This window comes from Crinia signifera, chromosome 1, assembly GCF_055691185.1.
Source record: "Crinia signifera chromosome 1, ASM5569118v1, whole genome shotgun sequence".
In the NCBI taxonomy this organism is placed as follows: domain Eukaryota; kingdom Metazoa; phylum Chordata; class Amphibia; order Anura; family Myobatrachidae; genus Crinia; species Crinia signifera.
In genome coordinates, this window is record NC_139217.1 from 88803580 (window position 1) to 88826413 (window position 22834).

At 46.6% G+C, this 22834-nt stretch overlaps 1 protein-coding gene across 1 annotated transcript in view; it reads right to left on the reverse strand.

Moving 5' to 3' along the window:
* Positions 1 to 21494, reverse strand: part of PDGFRL (platelet derived growth factor receptor like) — an 85107-nt gene extending 63613 nt beyond the window's left edge. The window contains exon 1 of the mRNA XM_083169609.1: positions 21191 to 21494. Within this exon, the coding sequence (XP_083025735.1) occupies positions 21191 to 21245 (55 nt within the window). The 5' untranslated portion in view covers positions 21246 to 21494. The remainder of the gene's footprint in view (positions 1 to 21190) is intronic.
* Positions 21495 to 22834: the final 1340 nt, after the last annotated feature.

Here is a 22834-nt window from a genome sequence, read left to right on the forward strand (position 1 = left end):
AGCTGCAGATTTCTCCCTTTCCCCAACTCTTCCCTGTTGCAAACTTGTCCTTTCCATCCATTGCAACAGAGGGAGTCATTGGGGCATATTCAATGTTGGCCAATAATTCCTGTTGAGTTTCAGTCGAGCTTGGTGAAAATGGCCCGGGATTCGATAGTCGGGACATTCTGACAGTCGGAATCCCATATTGAATATGCCCCCATTGAGTTCAAACCCCTGCCCTCACTATGCATCATTGAGACAAGACAGACCATCCACCATTTTTATATACAATGGTGGTTCCAAGGTAACAAGACCTCTCATGTGTGTAATGTATTCTATCAGGCCAGAGCAGGTAGACCACTGCTTCCGCTCTCGTACAATAGACTGTGCCTCACATTAGTCATACTGTACAACAGTTGTAACATGTCATGGATGGTGGTGCATGGTCCAAAACTGAGGTGTGTCGTGTGATCATCGCCAACTTGCTGAGGTTTATGATGATACTGTATGATGATAACTTCATGTCACAAAACAGGTTTGGGTTTGCTGCACTGCCTGTGGTCAAGGTACTTGGTTGGCCAGATTATGGGGGAAATTTACTAATATGAAAAACCTAGTTTTCCGTATTAGTATTTTCCCTACGACTGCATACGACTGTTTCAGTCGTATGCAAAGTCGTGTTCCGGAGGGGGATTTACAAAGCAGTCATATACGACTGCTTTGTAACCCTCCGATGTCGTAGTAATTCGTATTAGCTGGCCATATATACGGCCGCTAATACGAATTAGTAGAGGCAGTCTGCACGGAGCAGTCAGATCCGTGCAGGCTGCAAGGTGTAAAAAAAACAGAAAAATAAATAAAAAAAAAAAAAAAAAACAGCGTGGGGTCCCCCCCACAGCTGTAACCAGCACCAGGCTGAAAGAGCTGGGGCTGGTAATTAAAAATCAGGGAAACCGACAAATAGGGTTTCCCCGATTTTTAACAACCAGCCCCAGGCTCCAGGTCAGGGGGGTGGTTCCCAAAATATGGGGGACAAAATGACTAGGGGTCCCCCGTATTTTAAGAAACAGCCCCAGGCCAAACCAGCCAGCAGGGTAATGCCACAGCCGGGGGGAGACTTTTTATACAAGTCCCCCCGGCCAAAGCATTAACCCTCTGACCAGTCAGCCTGGCCAGGGGCCCTGGGGGAGTGGGTTAATGCTTTGGCCGGGGGGACTCCAATCAGGAGCCGACTTTCTTGGCCAATAGAAGGCCGCCTAGCGGCCAATCAGGAGCCAAGAAAGTCGGCTCCTGATTGGCCAGAATTCATTCTGAGTAGAGGCGCAGTGGAGGAAGGATCTCTGCGCCTCTGACAGTCCGCAGCGGGGAGCTTGCCGGAGTCGCCGGCAGCTTGAAGAAGATGCAAGAAAACCTGGACTACATCGGATCAAGCCTGAAGAACTTCCATGGAGGACCTGGGTGAGTTGTATTTCCTTCCACAGGTCCACCATGGATTTCTTCGGACCCCGGACCGGACGCCGACATGGAAATCAACATGCTGAAGAATGGCGACATGGATCCGGAACCAGGACAAGGCACCGGATCAAGACTCTGGGACCTACCTACGGGATCAAGATAGGTAAGTATCAGTATGTGTGTAATGTATGTATTAAACTTTTATTTTTCATGTGTCAGTGTGTATTTATTGAACTATTTTTTTTCCTGTGGAACTACAAGACCCAGCGGGCCCTTTAATGCCCTGCAGGCTGGGACTTGTGGTTCTCCAAGTCCCAGCTTGCAGGGGAGGCTTGCTGGGACTCATAGTTCCACAGTTTAAAACAATAGTTTATTCATCTATTTTTTTTACACCAGTATCAGCCCGGTGGCCACCGCACAGGGCCACCGGGGACAGCACCAGGCTTCAACCTGGTCAGGTAAGTCCTGGAGGGGGGGGGACCCCTTTATTGGGGGGGTCCCCACTCCCCCAGGGCCCCTGGCCAGGCTGACTGGTCAGAGGGTTAATGCTTTGGCCGGGGGGACTTGTATAAAAAGTCTCCCCCCGGCTGTGGCATTACCCTGCTGGCTGGTTTGGCCTGGTTCTTAAAATACAGGGGACCCCTAGTCATTTTGTCCCCCGTATTTTGGGAACCAGCCCCGGACCTGGAGCCTGGGGCTGGTTGTTAAAAATCGGGGAACCCCTATTTGTCGGGTTCACTGATTTTTAATTACCGGCCCCGGCTCTTTCAGCCTGGTGCTGGTTACAGCTGTGGGGGGACCCCATGCTGTTTTTTTTTTATTATTTATTTATTTTTCTATTTTTTTTACATTAAAGCCTGCACGGATCTGACTGATCCGTGCAGGCTAAAGTCAAATACGACAGGACAATCAAGGTGTATTTTCCTGTCGTATTTTCGTGCCTGTTTTACACCAATTAGCAGCCGTATTATCAATACGGCTGCTTAGTAAATCAGGAACCACCATTCTTTTGAATGGTGATTCCTGTCGTATCCTATCGATGGTGTAGACATTCGTATTTGTAAATACAAATACGAATGTCCCATCTTTAAGAATACGAATTGCTGTATTTTTGGGATAGTAAATCCCGAAAATACAAATGTGTAAAAAATAGGTGTATTTCTGCCTACGAGTACACCTATTTTTTACGAATTCATATTAGTAAATTTCCCCCTATATGTCTGTCCTGCTGCTATCGAAGACAGTGCACCAAATCCAACCCTGTTATCCTCAGTTCATGCAGAGGGTAAAACACACTGCCCACTGTAATTCTGGCTATGGTCGTAGTCATCATTAAAGCTATAGCAGTGGATAGTTTAGCATGGTACTTAGGCCGCCATCCCCGTATAGCAGAGATTTGGCTTATCTCTTTGAATTAGATCCCTAAATACAGTAGTCAGACATGATCATAGGCAAACACTTGGGGGTTCTGGTTGCGCGGAAACCCCCCATCTCTTGGCAAGTGCCTTAAATTATGACAACATTGGCACTGGTATATAATATGAGCAATAGAGCTGACACCACATCATGCAGTGTAAGGGACAGAGCAGAGCTGCTGCACATGTCCAGCGTACCAGCTTCTTCTATCCACAATGGACCAGAGAGTAGCTGCCAGGAGGAAGAGACAGGAGCCTTACCATGAGGTGGGAGATTGTGAGCTCAGAAATGGAATAATGGTTCTATTATGTATGTGTATATATTTATTATGTGATGTTTAACCTTTTCCTGACCACTATCTTATTTAAATATTTGAAACAGCCTATACTAAGTATAGACCATCTGTACTGTTAAATAATAATACTCTATTTCATACAGTGTACAATAAGACCAAATCTTAGGCCTGTTACCACTCCCCCAGACTCCCATACTTACCCAATGCACTGCAGAGAGGGAGATTTTGGATTACATTTGGAAACTCCCCTCTAAAATTCCTGCATTTGCCACTGATGATATAAGCAATATAATACAACATGATAATGAACCAATTTCTGTGAAATAAATCTATGGGAAATATGATGTGTCATTTATTTTCAAGTTCTAGCAGTCTGTGTATGATTAAATCAGTATTTCAGGCCTGAGCTCTGTGCATCACTATGGATGATGCTCGTTTCATGTTTTGCAACACACATGCCGGAAACAGCAGAAAATAGAAAACACATTCACTGTAAATGAGGTTTCCCTCATACAGTATTTTATATTTCAGTTCATAGTTGTGCTGTAAGTGGTACTTATGTTGAATTGAGAAAACATACAATCAAGTGTTGGATTTACAGAGATATTTCTGCTTCTATTGACTTTGAATCATTCAGAACACATGCAGGCCCTTCCCATGGTATATTGTGCATTCACAGAAAAGGAACCATTTGCAATTGTAATTGTTACATATCAGCATTGTTACTTTATCACTAGTTAGACCGCTCAAGCAAATGCTTCGAAAGCTAGTAGATGTAGTTTCACTTGCTGGCAGCAGATGGTAGTGTTCTGTGCCTGAGATGTTATAAGTTATGAAGGGGGAAATTTACTACGATGGGATGTTGCTATAGGAAACCAATCAGATACTATCTATTATCTTCTAGAAGGTGCTAAATAAATAAATAGGAAGTAGATTCTGATTGGTTGCCCCTAGCAACATCCCTATGTTCTATGTAAAATAGAACTCTCATCTTAGTAAGTTTCCTACAAAGTGTTTAATGCCAAGTGTAGCAACCATAAAGGGAACTGAGAATGAAGTTAAATTCCTTGCAATAAAATGTATGTATTTCTAGTAGTAGTACATTTTGAATTGTGTATATTTTAATATTACAAAGAAAAATTAATTAGTATGTGCTGTATATTATTTAACTCAGCACAAACATTATGGTGGAGATGTACCAAGTGAGCTTTGAACTGCCATTGTACATACTGTGGGGTCTATTTACTAAGCCAGAAAAAGTCCCAGTCAATCAGCTACTAACTGCCATGTGAAAGGCTTTAGGTGCGTACACACGGAGCAATATGTCGCTGGCAATATATTGCTCAGCAATCATATTGCTCAGTGTCCCGTTTTCATTTGTGACCAGAGATGGTCGCAGTAGAAAATGTCACACTGCCGGGAGAAGAGGCAGTGGAAGTCGTTTGTCGGAGGAGCATGCTCCTCCGACCAGTGACCATTCAGGGGCTGAAAACGGGAGCGCGCACCCGGCGATTTGTGTATAAGTGTACCGTGTGTACACAGCTTAAGTTTGAAAAAATAACAGTGCTGGTACTTTCAGTTTTCTTTTCCTCTCGCTTACTAATTAGACGGGTGTTTGGAAAATGTCAGTTAGGAACTAGTTTGTTAGTACCTTGTGGGTGATTCTGATTGTCTCATATTCTTCCGAGTTCGGCCCCGTCCCGATGTTTTGTCTTTTATGCGCATGTGCGGATCCCCTTTACGAACGGCTTTGGCAACTTGCATAGTTGCCAAGCTGTTCCCAGGGTTTGGGGCGGGCCGTTGGTGGATGGGGGTGGGGACAGGGATCGTCCATGGGAACGCACAGCATTTTATGGGCGTTCCCATGGCTGGGTGGGTGGGACAATGCCTGTCGGAGGCGGGCATCTGACATCACAGACTTAATGAACAGCGATACACAGAATAAGGGGCTCTTGGTCTGTTGGCTCCATAGAGTACATAAGGGCCATTTCATAGATAGTGAAAGAAAACTGAAAAAAAAAAAAAAAAAAACATTAAATAATCACTGCTTTTTCAAGGTAAATTTGTAGTAAAAAAAATGTTTCCCGTACAGGTAATGTGATAGGTGACAGCATTAGTATTTCTGCAACGCTAACCCTAATGAAGTTAGCGCCACTATTGGAAGCAAAGACACGTGAATAACAGTCTTTCAACAGGAAGTTCAACAGGTTTGTTATGACTTTGGCTGTCAATTAGCCTCACTGACACCCAGAGTGGTGAAGGCGCATGCTGGGAAAATAAGCGGGGTCTTTTCAATAGGGTGGGTCGCCTTATTCAGGGGGCATGGTCTTGCACCCCAGCTTTTAGCACTTTGGGGGATCTGGCCACTGTGGGCTGTGCCTGGTGAGTGCTTAGCCTGCAATTGCCGGCTCCTGCTCACTGACAGGAGCCAGATGTTGCATATAATGTTAGAGTGCAGCACCCAGCTCCTGCCACTGAGTAGTGCAATTCCGCTCACCTGTCAGTGGTTTTACTGTCATAGCTGGAGAGTGTAGACTGTAGACTATATTGCTGTAGTGTAGATGATAAATATTAGCTAGAAGCTGGTCCATTACTATGGGCAACTCTTTTAAGTTTGATACATTTCTTCACAGTCCTCTAAGAGGACCTTACCCCATAGTTAGGTCTATTTCCAAGTCGGCTAAATGACCTGTCAGGTGACAGGGCAGGACAGGAGCAAGGTCATAAGAAGGTGCACAAATGGACCCTTGCGGGCACGCTCTGCTTGCCACCTTTGCTCCCTCCGCTTCACGCATTACCCATACCTCCCAACTTTGAAATAGACGGAGGAGGGACAGATGGATGTGCACCGGAGGCGTGGCCTAATTAACAGGGCGTGGCCTATAATCACGGCTCTCCTGCAAAGCCACGCCCCGTTTTGACGCTATGGGGGCATGACCCAGAGGCTCTGTGAGCCTCTAGCCATGCGCCCAGCCCCCTGGCTGCGGGAATAGACGCTGTGCGCATGCGCACAACGTTTATTCGCCGCTGCTCAGCAGCCGACAGGGGGAGTCCCAACAGCCCCCCCCTCGCCGCGGGACACTGCCGGCCGCGGGAGGGACGCAGGAATGTCCCCGAAAACCAGGACATTCCTGCGGTAATCGGGACTGTTGGGAGGTATGATTACCTGGTTACTAATGGCAACCCGTATTGGCGTGGATCCTGAAACTGCACGGCCCTAGCCATGGGCATGAAAGTTCCTTTAGCCCTCCTTGATTTAGCAACTTATCTTACTCCATTGCTATTCATATTCGTTTGCAGGAGACACAATTATCTGTCAGTAACTTGGGCATTTGTCTGTATCAAATTTAAGATTTGGTACTCTTTACCTAGAACGGCGCCCGCGATCAGAATCGCGGGCGTCGGGGGTAAAAAATCGCGGTAATCGCGGGCATCGCGGGTAAATCGCGGGTACATCAAAATCGGGTACCCGCGATTACCGCGATTTCCCCATAGGGAACAATGTTAAAAAGCCTGATTGACCGCGATTTTACTGTAAAATGCCTCAATGCCCGCGATTTTCCCATAGGAATCAATGTTAAATGGGCTACAGAGCCCAAATAGCCCCAATTAACCCTTAAATGTCCCCCCAATTTTTGTACGCCACCCCACGATCCACGCCAACCCGAAGCGTGGCGAGCGCAGCGAGCCCGCGAGGGGCGGCGGTACGCGTCCTCCGACCTTTTCATGCCCTACTATCCACGTCGGCGTGGAGTTGAGAATAGAATAGTGTGGCGAGCGCAGCGAGCCACCGAGCCCGAAGCGTGGCGAGCGCAGCGAGCCCCGCGAGGGGACGCGGATACCTTCACAGGTAAACGCGTCCCTTCGCGGGCTTCACAGGTGTCCGCGTCGCCACGGACACCTGTGAAGTCCGCGAGGGGACGCGTATAACTGTGAAGGTATCCGCGTCCCCTCGCGGGGCTCGCTGCGCTCGCCACGCTTCGGGCTCGGTGGCTCGCTGCGCTCGCCACACTATTCTATTCTCAACTCCACGCCGACGTGGATAGTAGGGCATGAAAAGGTCGGAGGACGCGTACCGCCGCCCCTCGCGGGCTCGCTGCGCTCGCCACGCTTCGGGTTGGCGTGGATTGTGGGGTGGCGTACAAAAATTGGGGGGACATTTAAGGGTTAATTGGGGCTATTTGGGCTCTGTAGCCCATTTAACATTGATTCCTATGGGAAAATCGCGGGCATTGAGGCATTGAATGCAAAATCGCGGTCAATTAGGCTTTTTAACATTGTTCCCTATGGGAAAATCGCGGTGATCGCGGGCATCGCGTCGCGGCCGTTTATGTGCTGCCCGCGATGTCGCGATCACCGCGATGGGCGCCGTTCTAGGTAAAGAGTACCTAAGATTTTTATTGGAAACTGTCTTAAATTGAATTAAAGTACATTTGTTTTGAATAAATCCCATGTATAAGTGAGTGCTCTGAAATGCAGTGTTCCCTGCAGCAGCTGACTTCCAAACATTTATTTGCACAAGAACTCAGGAATCAGGCAGCTGTTAAAATATGTGTGAAGGTTGGGAAACGCGGTGCTGATTGGAGCCTGCAGGAGCAACCAGTACAGAGGTTACAATAATATATTTCCTATATTCTGTAAACACACAGTTCTGTGAGCACAGGCTATGCTGTGACTTGGATAATGGTTTTGTGATGTCAGAGGGTAATACAGTTATTTTCCTGTTTTCCTTCTTTTAATCATGCTATAAGTAGTCACTGGAGCCAGGATGGATCCGCTGGTAACGCTGAAGAAGTTAATTTGGCACCTTAAGTTCATATATATAATGATGGACACATCTTATAATTTGAATAAGTGAAAGGTGTTACTGTAAGACCGATGTGTATTTGCTCCTGACGGAGGTGTATGATATTGAAGTGTCTTGCGTATGTGCTAATGCTCATTTTGGGGGGAGGGGCCACATATAAAAAAAGTGTCATTTAGCCCTGCCCGTTTCTCGAGGACACAGGACTTGCATTATTGGGGCGGAGCTTGATAATGTCTACATAAGGTCCCGCCCCCCAAAGTGCTGGTGAGCAGGTATGAGTATAATAAAACATTAATACAAAAATGAAAACTACATTCATCATATAAAATAAAATGTAATCCAACAACATGCCTCTTAGAAATGAACAGGTCTATTTAACAAGACACTATGGTGTAAATTATAATGTATCATTATGTATGACGCAAAACGCGTTGGTGGACATTAAGTGTGACTTATACAGTGCCATTCATTACCATACCCACTGTCTACATCAAGTGGCCACCGGACCAGCCCCTGAAAAGGACCCCGTCTGTAGTTTAGGAGTACACAGCATCCCTTTAAAGTGGACTTTATACACCTGCCAGGCTTTTCCATCAGGAGGATTGCTTTCCTCACACAGGGCGGGATTCTCTATTACAGAAATGCGGTAAAAACCCCGTTATCGGGGTTTTTACCGCATTTCTGTATTCTCTAACCTCCCTCCGCAGTGTCACCGCTGCGGAGGGAATCGCCAGCAAAAGCTGGCGGTTCCCTGCAGAAGCCTATGGGCTTCTTACCGCAGCGGTGTGTGAGGGATCCGTCACGGATCCCTCCCAGCATGCCCTGCGACCGGCGCGTCAGTCTGCGCATGCGCAGACGGACTCCCGGGTCATAGACCCGGAAGTCCAGCAAAGGCTCCGCATCGCAAGGGACAGCTCTTACCGCAAGAGCTGTCCCTTGCGTTAATGACCGCATATTTTAGAGAATATGCGGTCATTAGAAATGCGATGCCGGGCGAAGAGGGCTGCGGATTTTAGAGAATCCCGCCCTAAGCCTTGGAAAAAGGACTCCACTACCGAAGCTTGTATTCTTCTAGGACCTACTACAGTGGGGAACTGACACAGATAAACATCAAGTCCAACTGGACCAGAGGTAGATTATGCCATACTATTAATGGACTGTAATTTGTCACCATTATTTTTAATATAACCTTTTTAATTTGTTTTATATCAGTATTACCTTTATTAAATTGTAGATATAATATCTGAAGTTGCAGAACCTGAATTCTTTAGCACAGTTATCCTTCTATTTTTGTTGCTATGTTTTTTGGGAGTGACGCCCTGCAGCCTGGCTAAACAGTTCTTCGCCAAGCACCCCTACACGTTAACTTGTAGTCCACTGGCGGAGCAAGGCTGAAGTCAGGACAGGATGAGCTGTGAGCTGTCATAAAGGCCTCCTTACACACTATGCGTCATCCGATCCCACTTGATGCGCGTCCTGTGCGCATCAGACCAGAGTTGAAGGTCGAACATGGTGCACATAAGATAAATCGTATGTGCAGCCCTCAGCTGCACATTGCAGGTGCTTTTTAGCACCCACGATGTATCGCATCCGATCAGATGTGCAGGTGTGTGCCAGCCGTGCCAACCTGCTGGCACACACCTACAGATGGGGCCGCTCTCATCTGAGCAGCTCCCATCGCAACTACTGCTGTCCGCCACCCTGCGCCGTCCGCCAGAATGGGGCACGCACACATCGGGATGCTCGCGTGTCCCATTCTCAGTGTGTGAGACGCTCGTGCATCCACATCTCATCCCCCGGATCGCCATCCACCAGAACCCTGCTGGCAAGCAAGCGGCCACATCTGTATTTGCATTTGGGTGGGGTGTGTTCAAACTGAAATGTAAATTGCAGCGTAAGAATAAAGCAGCCAGTATTTACTCTGCACAGAAACAAAATAACTCACCCAAATGTAACTCTCTCTACACATGTTACATCTGCCCCACCTGCAGTGCACGTGGTTTTGTCCATGAGAGAAGGTGTTTGTTTTTGCAAACCAACCTGAATCACCCCCTATGTGTATAAGAGGCACTACCAATACAACAGGCTTGCCTACCCTCCCGGAATTGGTGGGAGGCTCCTGAAAATCGGAAGGTGGGCAATCCTCCCGCATTGCCCAACAGCCCCCGCACCCCCTTCCATGCTGTACTAAAATTGGTAAAATACCCAGTTTTCGTGTCATTACGCGTCATTTTAGCCCCTCCCCCAATTCACAGACCCGCAAATTGCTTTCTTTGACTGCCATGGGGGCGGGGCTTGTGACGTCAGCCTCTCCATTTTACTAAAATGGGAGTTCTATTGAAGATGTGGTGTTGTCCATAACAATCAATCAGATTTTATCTATTATCTTCTAAAAAGGTACTTACCTGTATGTCAGGCAGCGTATATATGCTGCATAGCAAGCGGGTATGAATCAGGCTCGTTGTAGCAATCTGTGTGGCATAATGTGAATTTTGGCTCAATCCGGGCAGGCATCAGTCGTCTGTGTTCCCAGGAGAACACCCAGTGTTTTCATGGGGAAGCACATAAAACGCTGGGCGTTCCCCTCCAGACACCCCCTGCCCCCTCCCCTCCCTCCCCTACCCGTACAAACGCCTCAACAACAGTGATAGTCGCCAAAGGCTTTTGTACAAAGGCCCTGCACAAGCGCAAACATGCTGGGGACAGGGACCAATCACTATTGAATCAGGCCAATATTAGTATTGTAATTTGGTATTTTGTAACGTCTGCGCTGTTACAAAAAGTAAGTTGGTAAATAATCCTGGAGTAAATACACCATGCAGCTTGTAAGAAAAAAAGCACATTTCCTGTTTACTGCTGGGTATGAATACAGCCAGTCTGTAACCAAGCATTCCCGTACTCACTCTGTACTTCCACCCTCACTGCTTCATTTATGTATTTATGTATTTATGCCGGTGTACTCTTATGTGTATTACAAGTTACAACAATCAGAATCATGCTAAATTCGTATGAAGAAAGGCTCATTAAGGTACGGTTGGATCTGCGCTATTATTTGCAAAGTACTGATGGTCTGCGCCAACAAGTCGGAAGTAGGATGACAGCAGGCTGTCATTGATTGACAGTCTAATGCTGTTCAGGAAGTAGGGAGAAGGCAGCTACAGCCTCTGTTTGTGAAAACAGAGGTATGTAATTACCGCTGAGGGGTGACATAACTCTGGGCTTGCCTGGCACTGTAGCTGCTACAAGCCACCTGATGCTGGTAAATAGATCAGGGTTGCCTATTTTCAAAGTCTCCCATAACTGCAAATCCCGCAATTAGCGGGTCTTCGAGGAGGGGGCGGGACTAAATGGTGCGATTTGCATCTTTATCTTTTTTTAAGCATGAACTCCTGGGTATCACATTGTTCTGAACAGAGGCGGGGACTGAGTCGGCGGGAGGGGGGGGGGGGGGGGGGTCAACTGGGCAGAGCTACCATTCTTGCCTGCAGGAGCATTGTATGATCCTCGCCATCCATAGAGGAAGCTAGAGCCCCAATTATAAACCAAATAAATAGATAGGGGGCCGGCCTCTGCATGACATTTGAGATATATGTTATCATATTTCTCTTTGTGATGGACTGAGACTGGGGGCATGAAGCAGCCCTGGCGAATGACTCTGTGCACAATTAGGGGGCATGGTCATGGGTGAAGCTGGTAGAAGGGGGCGAATCCACGAGTCACAGGGGCCTGGCTTTACAGTATGTCCCCATCTTTCTGTATGCCAGCGAGCCAAGAAAAGTATTTAAGTGCATATACACCTTGCTTTGATCATCAGCATGGCTGCAAATTAAGTTTGTGTCTACAGATGAATAATCCCCTAGATAACTATTATGAAAATATATCTCAGTTCTGGGCATATTACTACTGAAAATAGTTGCCAACATTTTAATATAGTTCAGGGTTGCCGACCCTCCCGGAATTCCCGGGAGTCTCCCGAAAATCAGGTCCCCCTCCCGGCCCCCCGGAAGGGTGGGCAACCCTCACGGAATCTGGGGGACCCCCCTGAGCCCCCCGAATCGTGGCATGTAAATGCCGCAATCCACGGGTCTCAGGGGAGGGGGCGGAGCTAAAATGGCACAATCGTGTCATTTTAGCCCCGCCCCCTCCATGGAGATCAGTCATTTCTCCTATTTCCCGTAATGGGGGTGGGGCTTAATGACATCACAGTCAAGCCCCCCCCTCCCCGATCGGGTAAGGAAAGTCTCCTCTCCGGGCTTTTCCCGGAGAGGAGCATTTAAAAGTCGGCAACCCTGATATAGTTTACAGGGTCTCCCGTTTTCAGGCAGGTACAAACTGTCTGAGAAAGCATTGTTTCGCTACAATCCCCAATATGACTTAAGGTGCCCATACACTACTCCAATTTCGGCCAATTTCATTGGGAACAGCCGAGAAAAGGGCTCAGATCACCCCTTTGGTTGAAAATGGTTGAATCCCCCCCCCCCCTGCCCTCTGAAACTGATGACCATATCAGGGCTCCAGCACGCACGATGGACATGTGCAGAAGTCGCCAAATAGCGATTTTCTGCACTTTTACGTATTGGTCTGAATCAGGCCTTATGATATTGATCCCATTGTGATTGCCCGCAAATTTCATAACCAGTTTTTTCTATTAGCTTTAAAGGTAACTCAAATCAGCAACAGCCAAAGAACCATGGCCGCACCAGACGAATCCCCGCCCACCCTACGGATCGCCACGGCCGTCCGTACACGGACGGCTGGCGATCCGCATAAAAATGGTGGAGGCTACGCCTCCACTATGGTGGGAGCTGCCCCCTGCATTCGATGGTCGTCGACCATCGAAGGCAGGTCCGCACGCCGCGGCAGCTCCCGCAAGCTGAGACCACACGGACATCCGGCGACGTCAGCTTTCCGCCCCCATGAGTTGCGTCATGCCCTCATTAGCCTGCGTACGCCCCGCGTTTGCATGGGAACGCCCATGAAACGCGGGGCGTACACATAGGGAAATGAGGGCATGATGCCTCTCACGCCCCTATACGCCCCCTTTGCGGCGGACGAAATACGTCTGCGGCGAAGGGGGCTGCACATGCGCAGATTCACCTCTGCGCATGTGCAGAGTAAAAACATCGGCGGTACGGCCGCACGCGGGCCGTACCGCCCGAACCAGAATAAGGGCCCATGTCTGGCTATATTGTGTGATACGTGTACAGTCATTCGGGCTCAACAGACACTGTTATCCCTACCCCATATATTACAGCAACCACTAATATGCGTACACACTGGCCGATAAATCAGCAGTTCAATTGAACGGCCAGATATATTGATGCACCATCGGGCAGTGTGTACAAGTGAAGTTTGCAGTGGGTGGAGCCAGAGCTGGATTAAGCCTTTGGGGGGCCCGGGGCACTTTAGAAAGGGGGGCCCCCTCCTCTTTGTCGTTACTGGCTGCAAACTGCACGGGTGAATATTACACTGTCAAAACACAGAGTAAAAGCAGTATAAACTTGGTCAATGGTCGATTGCAGGGTGGGGGGGGGGGATTAATATAAACATAAAAATACCACATGAAAAGCCTGTGTTTGTCCCTCTGTACCTAACTCTGTAGGAGCTCTGACAGGCTCAGCACTGCCTCTAATTAAAAACCCTCCCATGACAACGCAGCTGCTGCTGCTATCCTTCATGGGCCTGAGAAGCATATGATGAGCTCCACCAAGTAGAGCTCAGCACAAACCTCTCAGCCTCTGATCTCTTGTGCAAAGTCTTATGGGACTTTGTGAATTCCCAGTTATGCACTGCACACTTGTGCAGTCAGCGTGCCTTGACTCATGATGCTCAGCACCATTAATCATTGTCACATTGGCAGATAGGTGAAGCTGCAGCACTACCCCACTCCCATGCACAAAACCTTTATCTAAAAAATACATGCCAACCACAGAGGCTAAAATTATTTTATTGAAAAATAATGTGCTCACAGTGCAAATGGATGCAAATGGATGTGTACGACTACGCATTTATTTGCAACTGTGTGAATATTTCCAAAACCCATTGTAAAAGGCTCACCATTGAATGTTTTATACACTGGGCATAAGTCAACGCAGGTTCAGAGTAGCAAGATACTCAGTGGTGCGATGGAAAAAGGGATATCCGGCCTAAAGCTGACGCCACACAACCTCCCCTAAAATGCTCAGGCATGCCTAGCATTTTGCCAGACACTCCCAGCACTTTTTCTTGCACACTTGCGTTTTCCTTAGCACTTCCACTAAACAGCAGGTTACCACCTCCAGATGCCTACTTCCTGTCAATCACCTTGCGTACGGCCAGTGATCAAAAAAAGTATCAGGCTTTAAACGCAGGATGGTCTCGCGCATGCGTACTGCAACCCGTACACATGCACATTGTATAGATAATCGTCCGCTGTGGGAATTCACAGCCATGTGACAGGTCTAAATTAGCACTGAGGTGAGGCAGAGTCTCTTCTGTCATAGTCCAGTATACTCCAGAGTTTAGACTATAAAAATGATATAATAATAATACAGGTTGAGTATCCCTTATCCAAATATCCGTTATCAAAATTATTCCAAAAATCATACATTCCAGAAAGTAGAAAAAAAAATTCTTGCTAAAAGCACTACTGGGGACATCTGTAACAGCACTACTGGGGACATCTGTAACAGCACTACTGGGGACATGGAGCGGGATGTTGTAACCTGGTCCACCGCGCTGTAACCTCTTTTCCACGGTGGCATGCTTATCGTCTATGTATGAATAAAGTTTTTTTTAAAAAGTCAGCTCTCCCCCTGCTGCGCGAAATACCGCAAGACTTCCGTTGCGGTATTTCATTTGCATTGATATGAATGAAGAGATCGGGGGCTCTGATGTACTAAGAGCAGTCGCAAGGAGTTTTATTTCGCCATATATACATGGTGAATTTACATATTTTTCTCTATTTAAAATGATAGGGGAGATTGGGAATTCAGTGCTATGACCTGCACATACCTTTAAAAATGTGTCAGGAGGAGGCAGCAGCACGACTTAACACAGTGGGCAATTTGCCTGTAGGAACATGTTCCCCGCGGCGCATGTGCCGGCATCCCTGTAGAGAAGCCTACTGTGCATGACAGCATCCGAAAACAGATGCGCATGCGCAGTAAACAATCAGCCAAAGCCGATAGGTGGATCGCAGGAGCAGCTGAGAACGCCACAAGTAAAATAGATGATACATTTGAAAGGAGAGCAGACGGACACAGCCGCGAACACGGCAAAGTAAATGCGAAATCTGGGCGAAAAATTAGGTATTTGATACATCCCGCCCATGATATGTAACTGGCACTACTGGGGACATCTGTAACAGCACTACTGAGGACATGATGTATATAACTGGCACTACTGGGGACATCTGTAACAGCACTACTGAGGACATGATATATATAACTGGCACTACTGGGGACATCTGTAACAGCACTACTGGGGGCATGATATGTAACTGGCACTTCTGGGGACATGATATGTAACTGGCACTACTGGGGACATCTGTAACAGCACTACTGAGAACATGATATATAACTTGCACTACTGGGGGGACATCTGTAACAGCACTACTGGGGGCATGATATGTAACTGGCAATACTGGGGACATAATATGTAACTGGCACTACTGGGGACATCTGTAACAGCACTACTGGGGGCATGATATGTAACTGGCACTAAATATGTGCAAGAAAATGATTGATTGGCATTCACATTCAGTGCCTGAGATAGTACACAAACTTTGTTTCAAGTTTTGAAACCTTTTTTTTTATGCACAAATAAAATATATTTGTGTGTATTTCATGTGTTTGTACAACATAAATGCAAGATACCGCAAGATACATCACTGATATATAAAAATATTCTGAAATACGGAATAATCTTTTGGACACACACTTGTTTATGACTGTGCACTTTTGAAAACTTTGCACTTTAAAGGCCACTGGACACTTTATTTGGAAGCACCTGCCTATTATTTGGGGACTTCTACAAACTAAGCCATCTGTGGTGGTGCCGCAGATCTTCTACGGAAGCACAGTCATATGGTGAGATAATTCATTTCAGACCATTGCATGTCTCCAGGAGAATAGATGCGAACCTTATATCAGTCATTATCAAGTATATTACGTTTTATGTTTTAATTACTATTGTATTTTAATAAATCAATGTCATTTTGAATTCATTGTGCTTGGAACATCTCTTTAAGAGGCTCGAGCCCAACTGAACATTTTCTGTTGCATACTTGTATTAATCTTATCTTTTGGAGTAAGAATTCTATGACAGGTGAGGGAGTGATCTCCATGAAGACCTTTTCATACATCATACCAAATTTTCAGCAGTATATTCTGCTGCACCTGTGTATAATGCCCACATGAAGCATTGGGCTCATATATTGTGGGTTAATCTGGTTCTAGTCCTCCTCGGCCATTTTTACTTTTGTAGCAGAATGGCTATTCTTCGCTCAGTTTAAAGTTTAATAGACAGCTGTTTCTGTTTCCTTTTAATAACTGTGTTTCAACCTACAAAGTAATATAATGATTATTGGGGCAGATGTATTAAGCCTGGTGAAGAGACAAAGTAGAGAAAAAGTGGAGATAAATTGGAAGGAGATAATGCACCAGTTGTGTTTGAAAAATGAAAGTTGTGAGTTGATTGACTGGAGCAGTGGTGTAGCTTGGTTTCACGGTGCCTGGAGCAAGGGCATGTTTCGCGGAAGACCACCCCCACCCCCGTTGTCACGGCGCCGCATCCCTGCCTCCGGCGTCCCAAACTGGCGCATGCGCAGTGAGAGTGCTCGCCGGGTTTTAACTGTCCCCACAGACTTGTACGGGGTTAACACTGCGCTAAAAAATAGAATACAGCTGCTCAATAAATAATGCGATAAAAAATGAGGGAGAAAATCCCCCTTCTGCTAGCAAAAGGCACAGATGGGGGTCAAGGATTAGTCATGCCGGTTCCATACCTCCCAACATGACCCTCTCCAGGAGGCACACATTGCTCTGTTTCTGCACTTCCCTCTTCATTTATGATCGCCATCACCTGTTTCGCACAGGTTAATTGATAAGAAAGGTGCTTCAACACAGGTAATGGCAATCATTAACTAAGGGAGAAGTCCAGAAATAGAGCAATGTGTCTCTCCTGGAGAGGGTCATGTTGGGAGGTATGCTGTTCCTCTGGGTACCCTTGGAGATAGGGCCACACTGGCCAGCTCACGTGCCCTGGGCTGGAGTCTCGGGTGGTCTGGTTCCAGACCTTCCTATTCTGTGCCACCGGATGCTGGGGGGCCATCACTGGTTGCTGCCTGATGTGGGGTGCTGCTGTGGGGGGTCAGTTGCTGTGGCCGGGTAGGTGCTGGCTCCCTGCCGCTCTGGCTGTTGCCCAGGCAACACTGGGTACTGCGGCCACGTGCTGGGTACACAGGCTGGGTGCGAGGCCTGGGCTCTCCTTCTCTCCTGTGGCCACCAGGACTTGCGGCCACCAGGACTTGCGGAACAAGGAGGCCACATTGGCCGTGGAGAGGAGAAGTGCCTGGTCCCTGGAGAGGAAGAGGAAGCCTGGGGTCGGGGGTCAGCGCGCCGAGGAGGAGGAGAGTGAAGCTGCGTGGCGAGAGGCAGGAGGAGGAAGAGCAGCAGCGTGGCCAGCAGCGCGTGGGAGCAGAGCAGAGAGAGGACGGAGCGGAGATTGACAGCTCCAGTCCCAGGCACCCAACAACAGCATCCGATACCCAGCAGCCAGGTGCCCTAGACTGGTGCGGTGATACGGCTGCCGGGTATCGGGCGCTGCTGTCGGGTGCCGGGGACTGGAGCTGTCAATCTCTGCTCCGTCCTCTCTTTGCTCTGCTCCCATGTGTTGCTGGCCACGCTGCTGCTCTTCCTCCTTCTGCCCCTTGCCACGCAGCTTCACTCTCCTTCTCCTTCTCCTCCTCCTCAGCACGCTGACCCCCGATGGGGGCTTCCTCTTCCTCACCTGTTTAGTATGATTGGTTAATAACACACCTGACTAATAATCCTACAAAATCCCTGACTTTATGCAAATATACCTAAAAGGATTATTACTATTTTGAAGGCAATGGGTGGTTTTAGAGGCCGTAAAAATATCACTTGAAGTCCTACTTTTTCCCGGAACTCGGACAATGTATGGGTGTGCAGCTATAATGGTTTGAATGTAAATCGGATCTGACTTCTTGCAGTATTTAGAACAGGAAGTGTATGATATTTTGGACCAAATGGAATGCAATTTGTAGTGTAACAGCTGCACAGTGTGAGAGAAAGTCACCCATTGGCACCCAAAAGTAACATGACCATTTTGTCCTTTAAAAGGTAATAGGCGTTTTTGTGAGGAGGAGGAGGAGCTAGCTTGTAGTAGAGGGAGCGAGAAAAAGAGAGCGAGAGTGTGAGTTCGGTGTTCAGTTTGGAGATTTGTTGCATTGAGTTGGAGCAGTCATGACATCCAAGAGAGGTAGCAGCTCTCTGATGCCTTTTCTGGATGCCATGGCTGTTCCAACTCTCTGCAACAAATCTCCAAACTAAACACCAAGCTCACACTCTCTCTCTCACCGCCGATCCCCCTATCACCAGCGTCTCTGGGCCTGCCACTTTCAGGGCTGGCGGTGTTTTCAATGGGAAAGAGGAGGATAATACCAACTTACTCCCGTGGAGCCAATGTCCCATGTTACACCACCACAGCAGCCACACCACCACCACCCACCAGACGTGACACTATTCCCACTGCGGAGGAACTTGGCCAGCTGGACTATACTGGGTGGCTAATGCGGCATAACAATAGGACAACGGTTGTGGCACAGGCCACACGCTCCCAGATGATCTGCCAATGTGCAGGTGACACGGTAATAGACATAGGCCGACTAGGAAAGAACTGCACGTGAAGGCCACACAACATCAATGGGAATATGCATGAACACAAATAAAAATTAGGGTTATCAGATCTTTCACTGCCACGGAGCGCGCAAACATCTCGTGGTATCGCCAGCCCCTGCAATGAAGAGGCCGGCTCCACCTGTATATGTGCTTAAATACTTGTTGAGAGATATTTCTAGATAACATTAGTAACTATATTACTTATTGTTGGCAATTATTTCCTGTGATACTTAGTTTCTTCACTCTCAGTACAACATATGTGATAATAAATGTGACGCCTATGTAATAAATTCCAAGTGCAAATCCCATCTGAGGTAACAGGTGCATAAGGTGGGTAAGGAGAAACCAGGGAGATTGCTAGACTAATCAAGGAGAGAGGGAGATTGCTCCTATTTCAGGGAGTCTACTGCAGAACGCAGGAGAGTAGGCAGCTATGCTACAGCCTGAGGTGGAGAAAGGGGTATGGGTCATAGGGTTGACAGTCACTAGGTCGACCACTATAGGTCGACACATGAAATAGGTCGATATGCATTAGGTCGACATGATCATTAGGTCAACTCAAGCATTAGGTCAACATGAATAAGGTCAACACGAGTTTTTCATGTTTTTTGTGTCTATGTCGACTTGAGTCGACATGGGCACCGTATAAGTGTATCGCGTCCCCTCACATGGTTCACTTCGCTCGCCATGATTTTTTGTGTCGACCTTTCTCACATCGACGTAATGCTTGTGTCGACCTAATGACCATGTTGACCTATTTCACGTGTCGACCTAATGACACATCCCGGATAAAGCTTGTGGAGTCATTGGCAGTGAAGAAGGAAGATCCTCTGGAGGTGTCTCATCTACATCTCTCTTGTCTGTGCACACCACAACACCCGGGGTCAGAGACGGAGCGGGAAATGAAGGCTCCACAGGGGGAATGCTGTGGTAGGTTCCCAATGAAGGTGGCGCAAAGCTGAAGAGGTGTAGACAGCTGAGTGCGTTGCAATGCCCGCCATATTTTACAAAGACAGTTGCAGTGACTGCCATATAATACAGAGCGGTGAATTTACTAAGAAAGGAGTTCTAGTGAAGACAAAAATATATCTATTATCATAGCTACCAATCAAATTCTTTCTATTATCTTCTAAAAGGTGCTAAATAAAAAAAGCAGAATCTGATTGGTTGGGCAACCTTCCATCTTCAATAGAACTCCCATCTTAGTACATTTTCCTCAGAGAGCGTCAGACGGGGTACCGTACCACACAAGGGGGGAAATTTACTAAAGGAAATTTGTAAAAAAAAATAGGTGTATTTGTATCCAGAAATACACTTATTTTTGACATTTACTATCCCGAAAATACGGCAATTCGTATTCGTATTGATGTGCTATCAATCCGAATATGAATTGCCATATTTTCGGGATAGTAAATGTCAAAAATAAGTGTATTTCTGGATACAAATTCACCTATTATTTTACAAATTTCCTTTAGTAAATTTCCCCCAAGATTTCTGTACTTTGGCTATGTTAGAAACCCCTCTGGTGTAAGTGGCAGAATTATACACCTCTGTTTGGGCTTCTGGGCGTGCAGCGACTGTACTGGGCGAGCACACTACCACATGCACATAATGCTTAGTGTACTGGCAGAGTTCTCCCTCTACAATCAAGTACATATCTGATATCAACATACAGTATTTTTTTTATTATCATAGACATGCAGTTTTGACAATAGCAGACAAATGTTAATGATTTCAACAAAATATACAAATATTAACAATGTAAGATGTACAAATATCCTCCTGTTTACAACTCCAATTAAATTGCAAGCTCTGGGGTTACGCTATGCACTTTTGCCTGCAGTAGATATATTTTACAGCAAACTAAATTATTATCCTGATGTTTTAAAACTACAGAAAACACTGTCCAGAAAATGACAAAAGCAGACACACCATGCAGTGAGGCGGACAGGTGTATTTATTGTGTACAATGGATGGGTTGTCTTTGATACATCACACTGGATGCTGGGCTTATCCTCTGTCATTAGCAGGAAAATAAACATACATGCTTATAAAAAGGGTCGGTTACCATCAGCTGGCTAACGTCACACAAATAATACAAATGTCCATATCTGACTAATATAACAACTATGCAGATATTTACACATACACATCAGAAGTGGGGGTCTAGATAACACATTCCCAGTCAGTGATTTCATATATTTATCTTTGCTTTCTGACAGGATTATCCCATGTGCAGTTCCCCCATCCCACAGGCTGTGAGCAGCGAAAGGCTGCACTGTCTGGCTACAAGGTGCTGCTGGTGCACTAATCGCAGGCAGAGAAATAACTCACCATTTTGAAGTGCGTCGTGGACAAGAATCGTGATGAAAATGGCCCAGAACTTCATTTTGGGAGCAGGCTGGGGTCCCCCAAAGGAGCCTTACCCCAAGACAGTGTGTAACAGGATGAAACCAGCTTGCTGTCAGTGAAAGGATGATGTAAAAAAAAAAAGTTGCTAGGAATGTGGACTGCTGATTTGTATTTTCCAAAGCATGAAGTGAAGCTTCTGAAGGATCAAGTTTCAAGAAATCCTGGAAAAGAAAAAAATTATAAACTCTGTGAAACTTGCCTGCTCTCTGCTGGTTACTGGGTAGAATATGCTGTGATGTTACACCAGTGACAGCGCAGAATAGGTACTCAATGCCGTTTTTTTACATTGGGAGTGGCTTGTTTTCAGGGAGGATCACCAAAAACAAGCAATCCTCGCCATCTGACACACTCGCCGGCCGCTTGTCCTATTCTATGCTCCGGGGAAATCCTCACCGTCAGACAGGGGCGCATTCAGGGGTCAGGCCGCCGCTAGGCACAACATTTTTGGCCGCCCCTTAGATACCCCGCGCCAGCTAGAGCCCCTTAGACACACTGCACCATTACACATTGTGCTATACACCATAATGCCGCTTACACATTGTGCCCTACACCGTAAAGCCCATTATACATTGTGCCACACATCGTAATGCCCATTACACGTTGTGTCACATAGGATAATTCCCATTACATATTATATATTATACCACATAAGTGCAATTGGATTAAGGCTCTTGGGGTCCCGGGGTACTAAAAACAAGGGGGCACGGGTTAGGTTTAGGCTGGGGGTAGGTTTAAGCACATAGAAGGGTGGTTTAGATTTAGAATGTGGGGCAGGAGGGTTAGGTTTAAGTAGTGGGGTGTTGGGGTGTTAGTGGGGATGGTTAGGCTGTAGATGAAGGAGAGTTGGGGTGCACATCTTTTGGGATGCTGTCATTGGCATGCCGCCTGCCGGTGGACCGTATATTTGTATGCATCGGATATACATGTACAAACACTATATATATAAGAGACCGTCTCTTGCACCTTGATATAAAGCCTGCTACAGGCTTGAAACGTCGGGAACTACAAGGTCTCCTGTGTCTCATTATTTCAAGCAGAGTGCCGCCATCCCACTGTTTATGTCCGCAGCCCGTCTGGTACCGGCTTTGTTTCACGGAGGGCACCTTATCATACCATTTAGGTTGCCAATTTGGAGTGCTGCCCGTATGCAATTGTCTATATATATGTATATATATATATATATATATATATATATATATATATATATAGGATGGACAGCACTCCCCTTTATCAAGACATATATAAATATATACAAATAAATATACATACACACACACACACATATATATATATATATATATATATATATATATATATATATACAACCCAAACCCAAAAATATATAAACCTGCCAAAAATTATAATAGCTGTAAGAGCTGACTGCCTTACGGTGGCCATACACATGCAGATTTATCTTCAGATCTGGCTGGTTGGAACAAAAACATGGTTATGGAAGAGAGCAAATGACAGTTGACCTTTTGCTTGGAAATGCTGGAAAACCGACAAACTGTCACTCATCCTTAACCATGTTTTTGTTCCAACCAGCCAGATCTGAAGATAAATCTT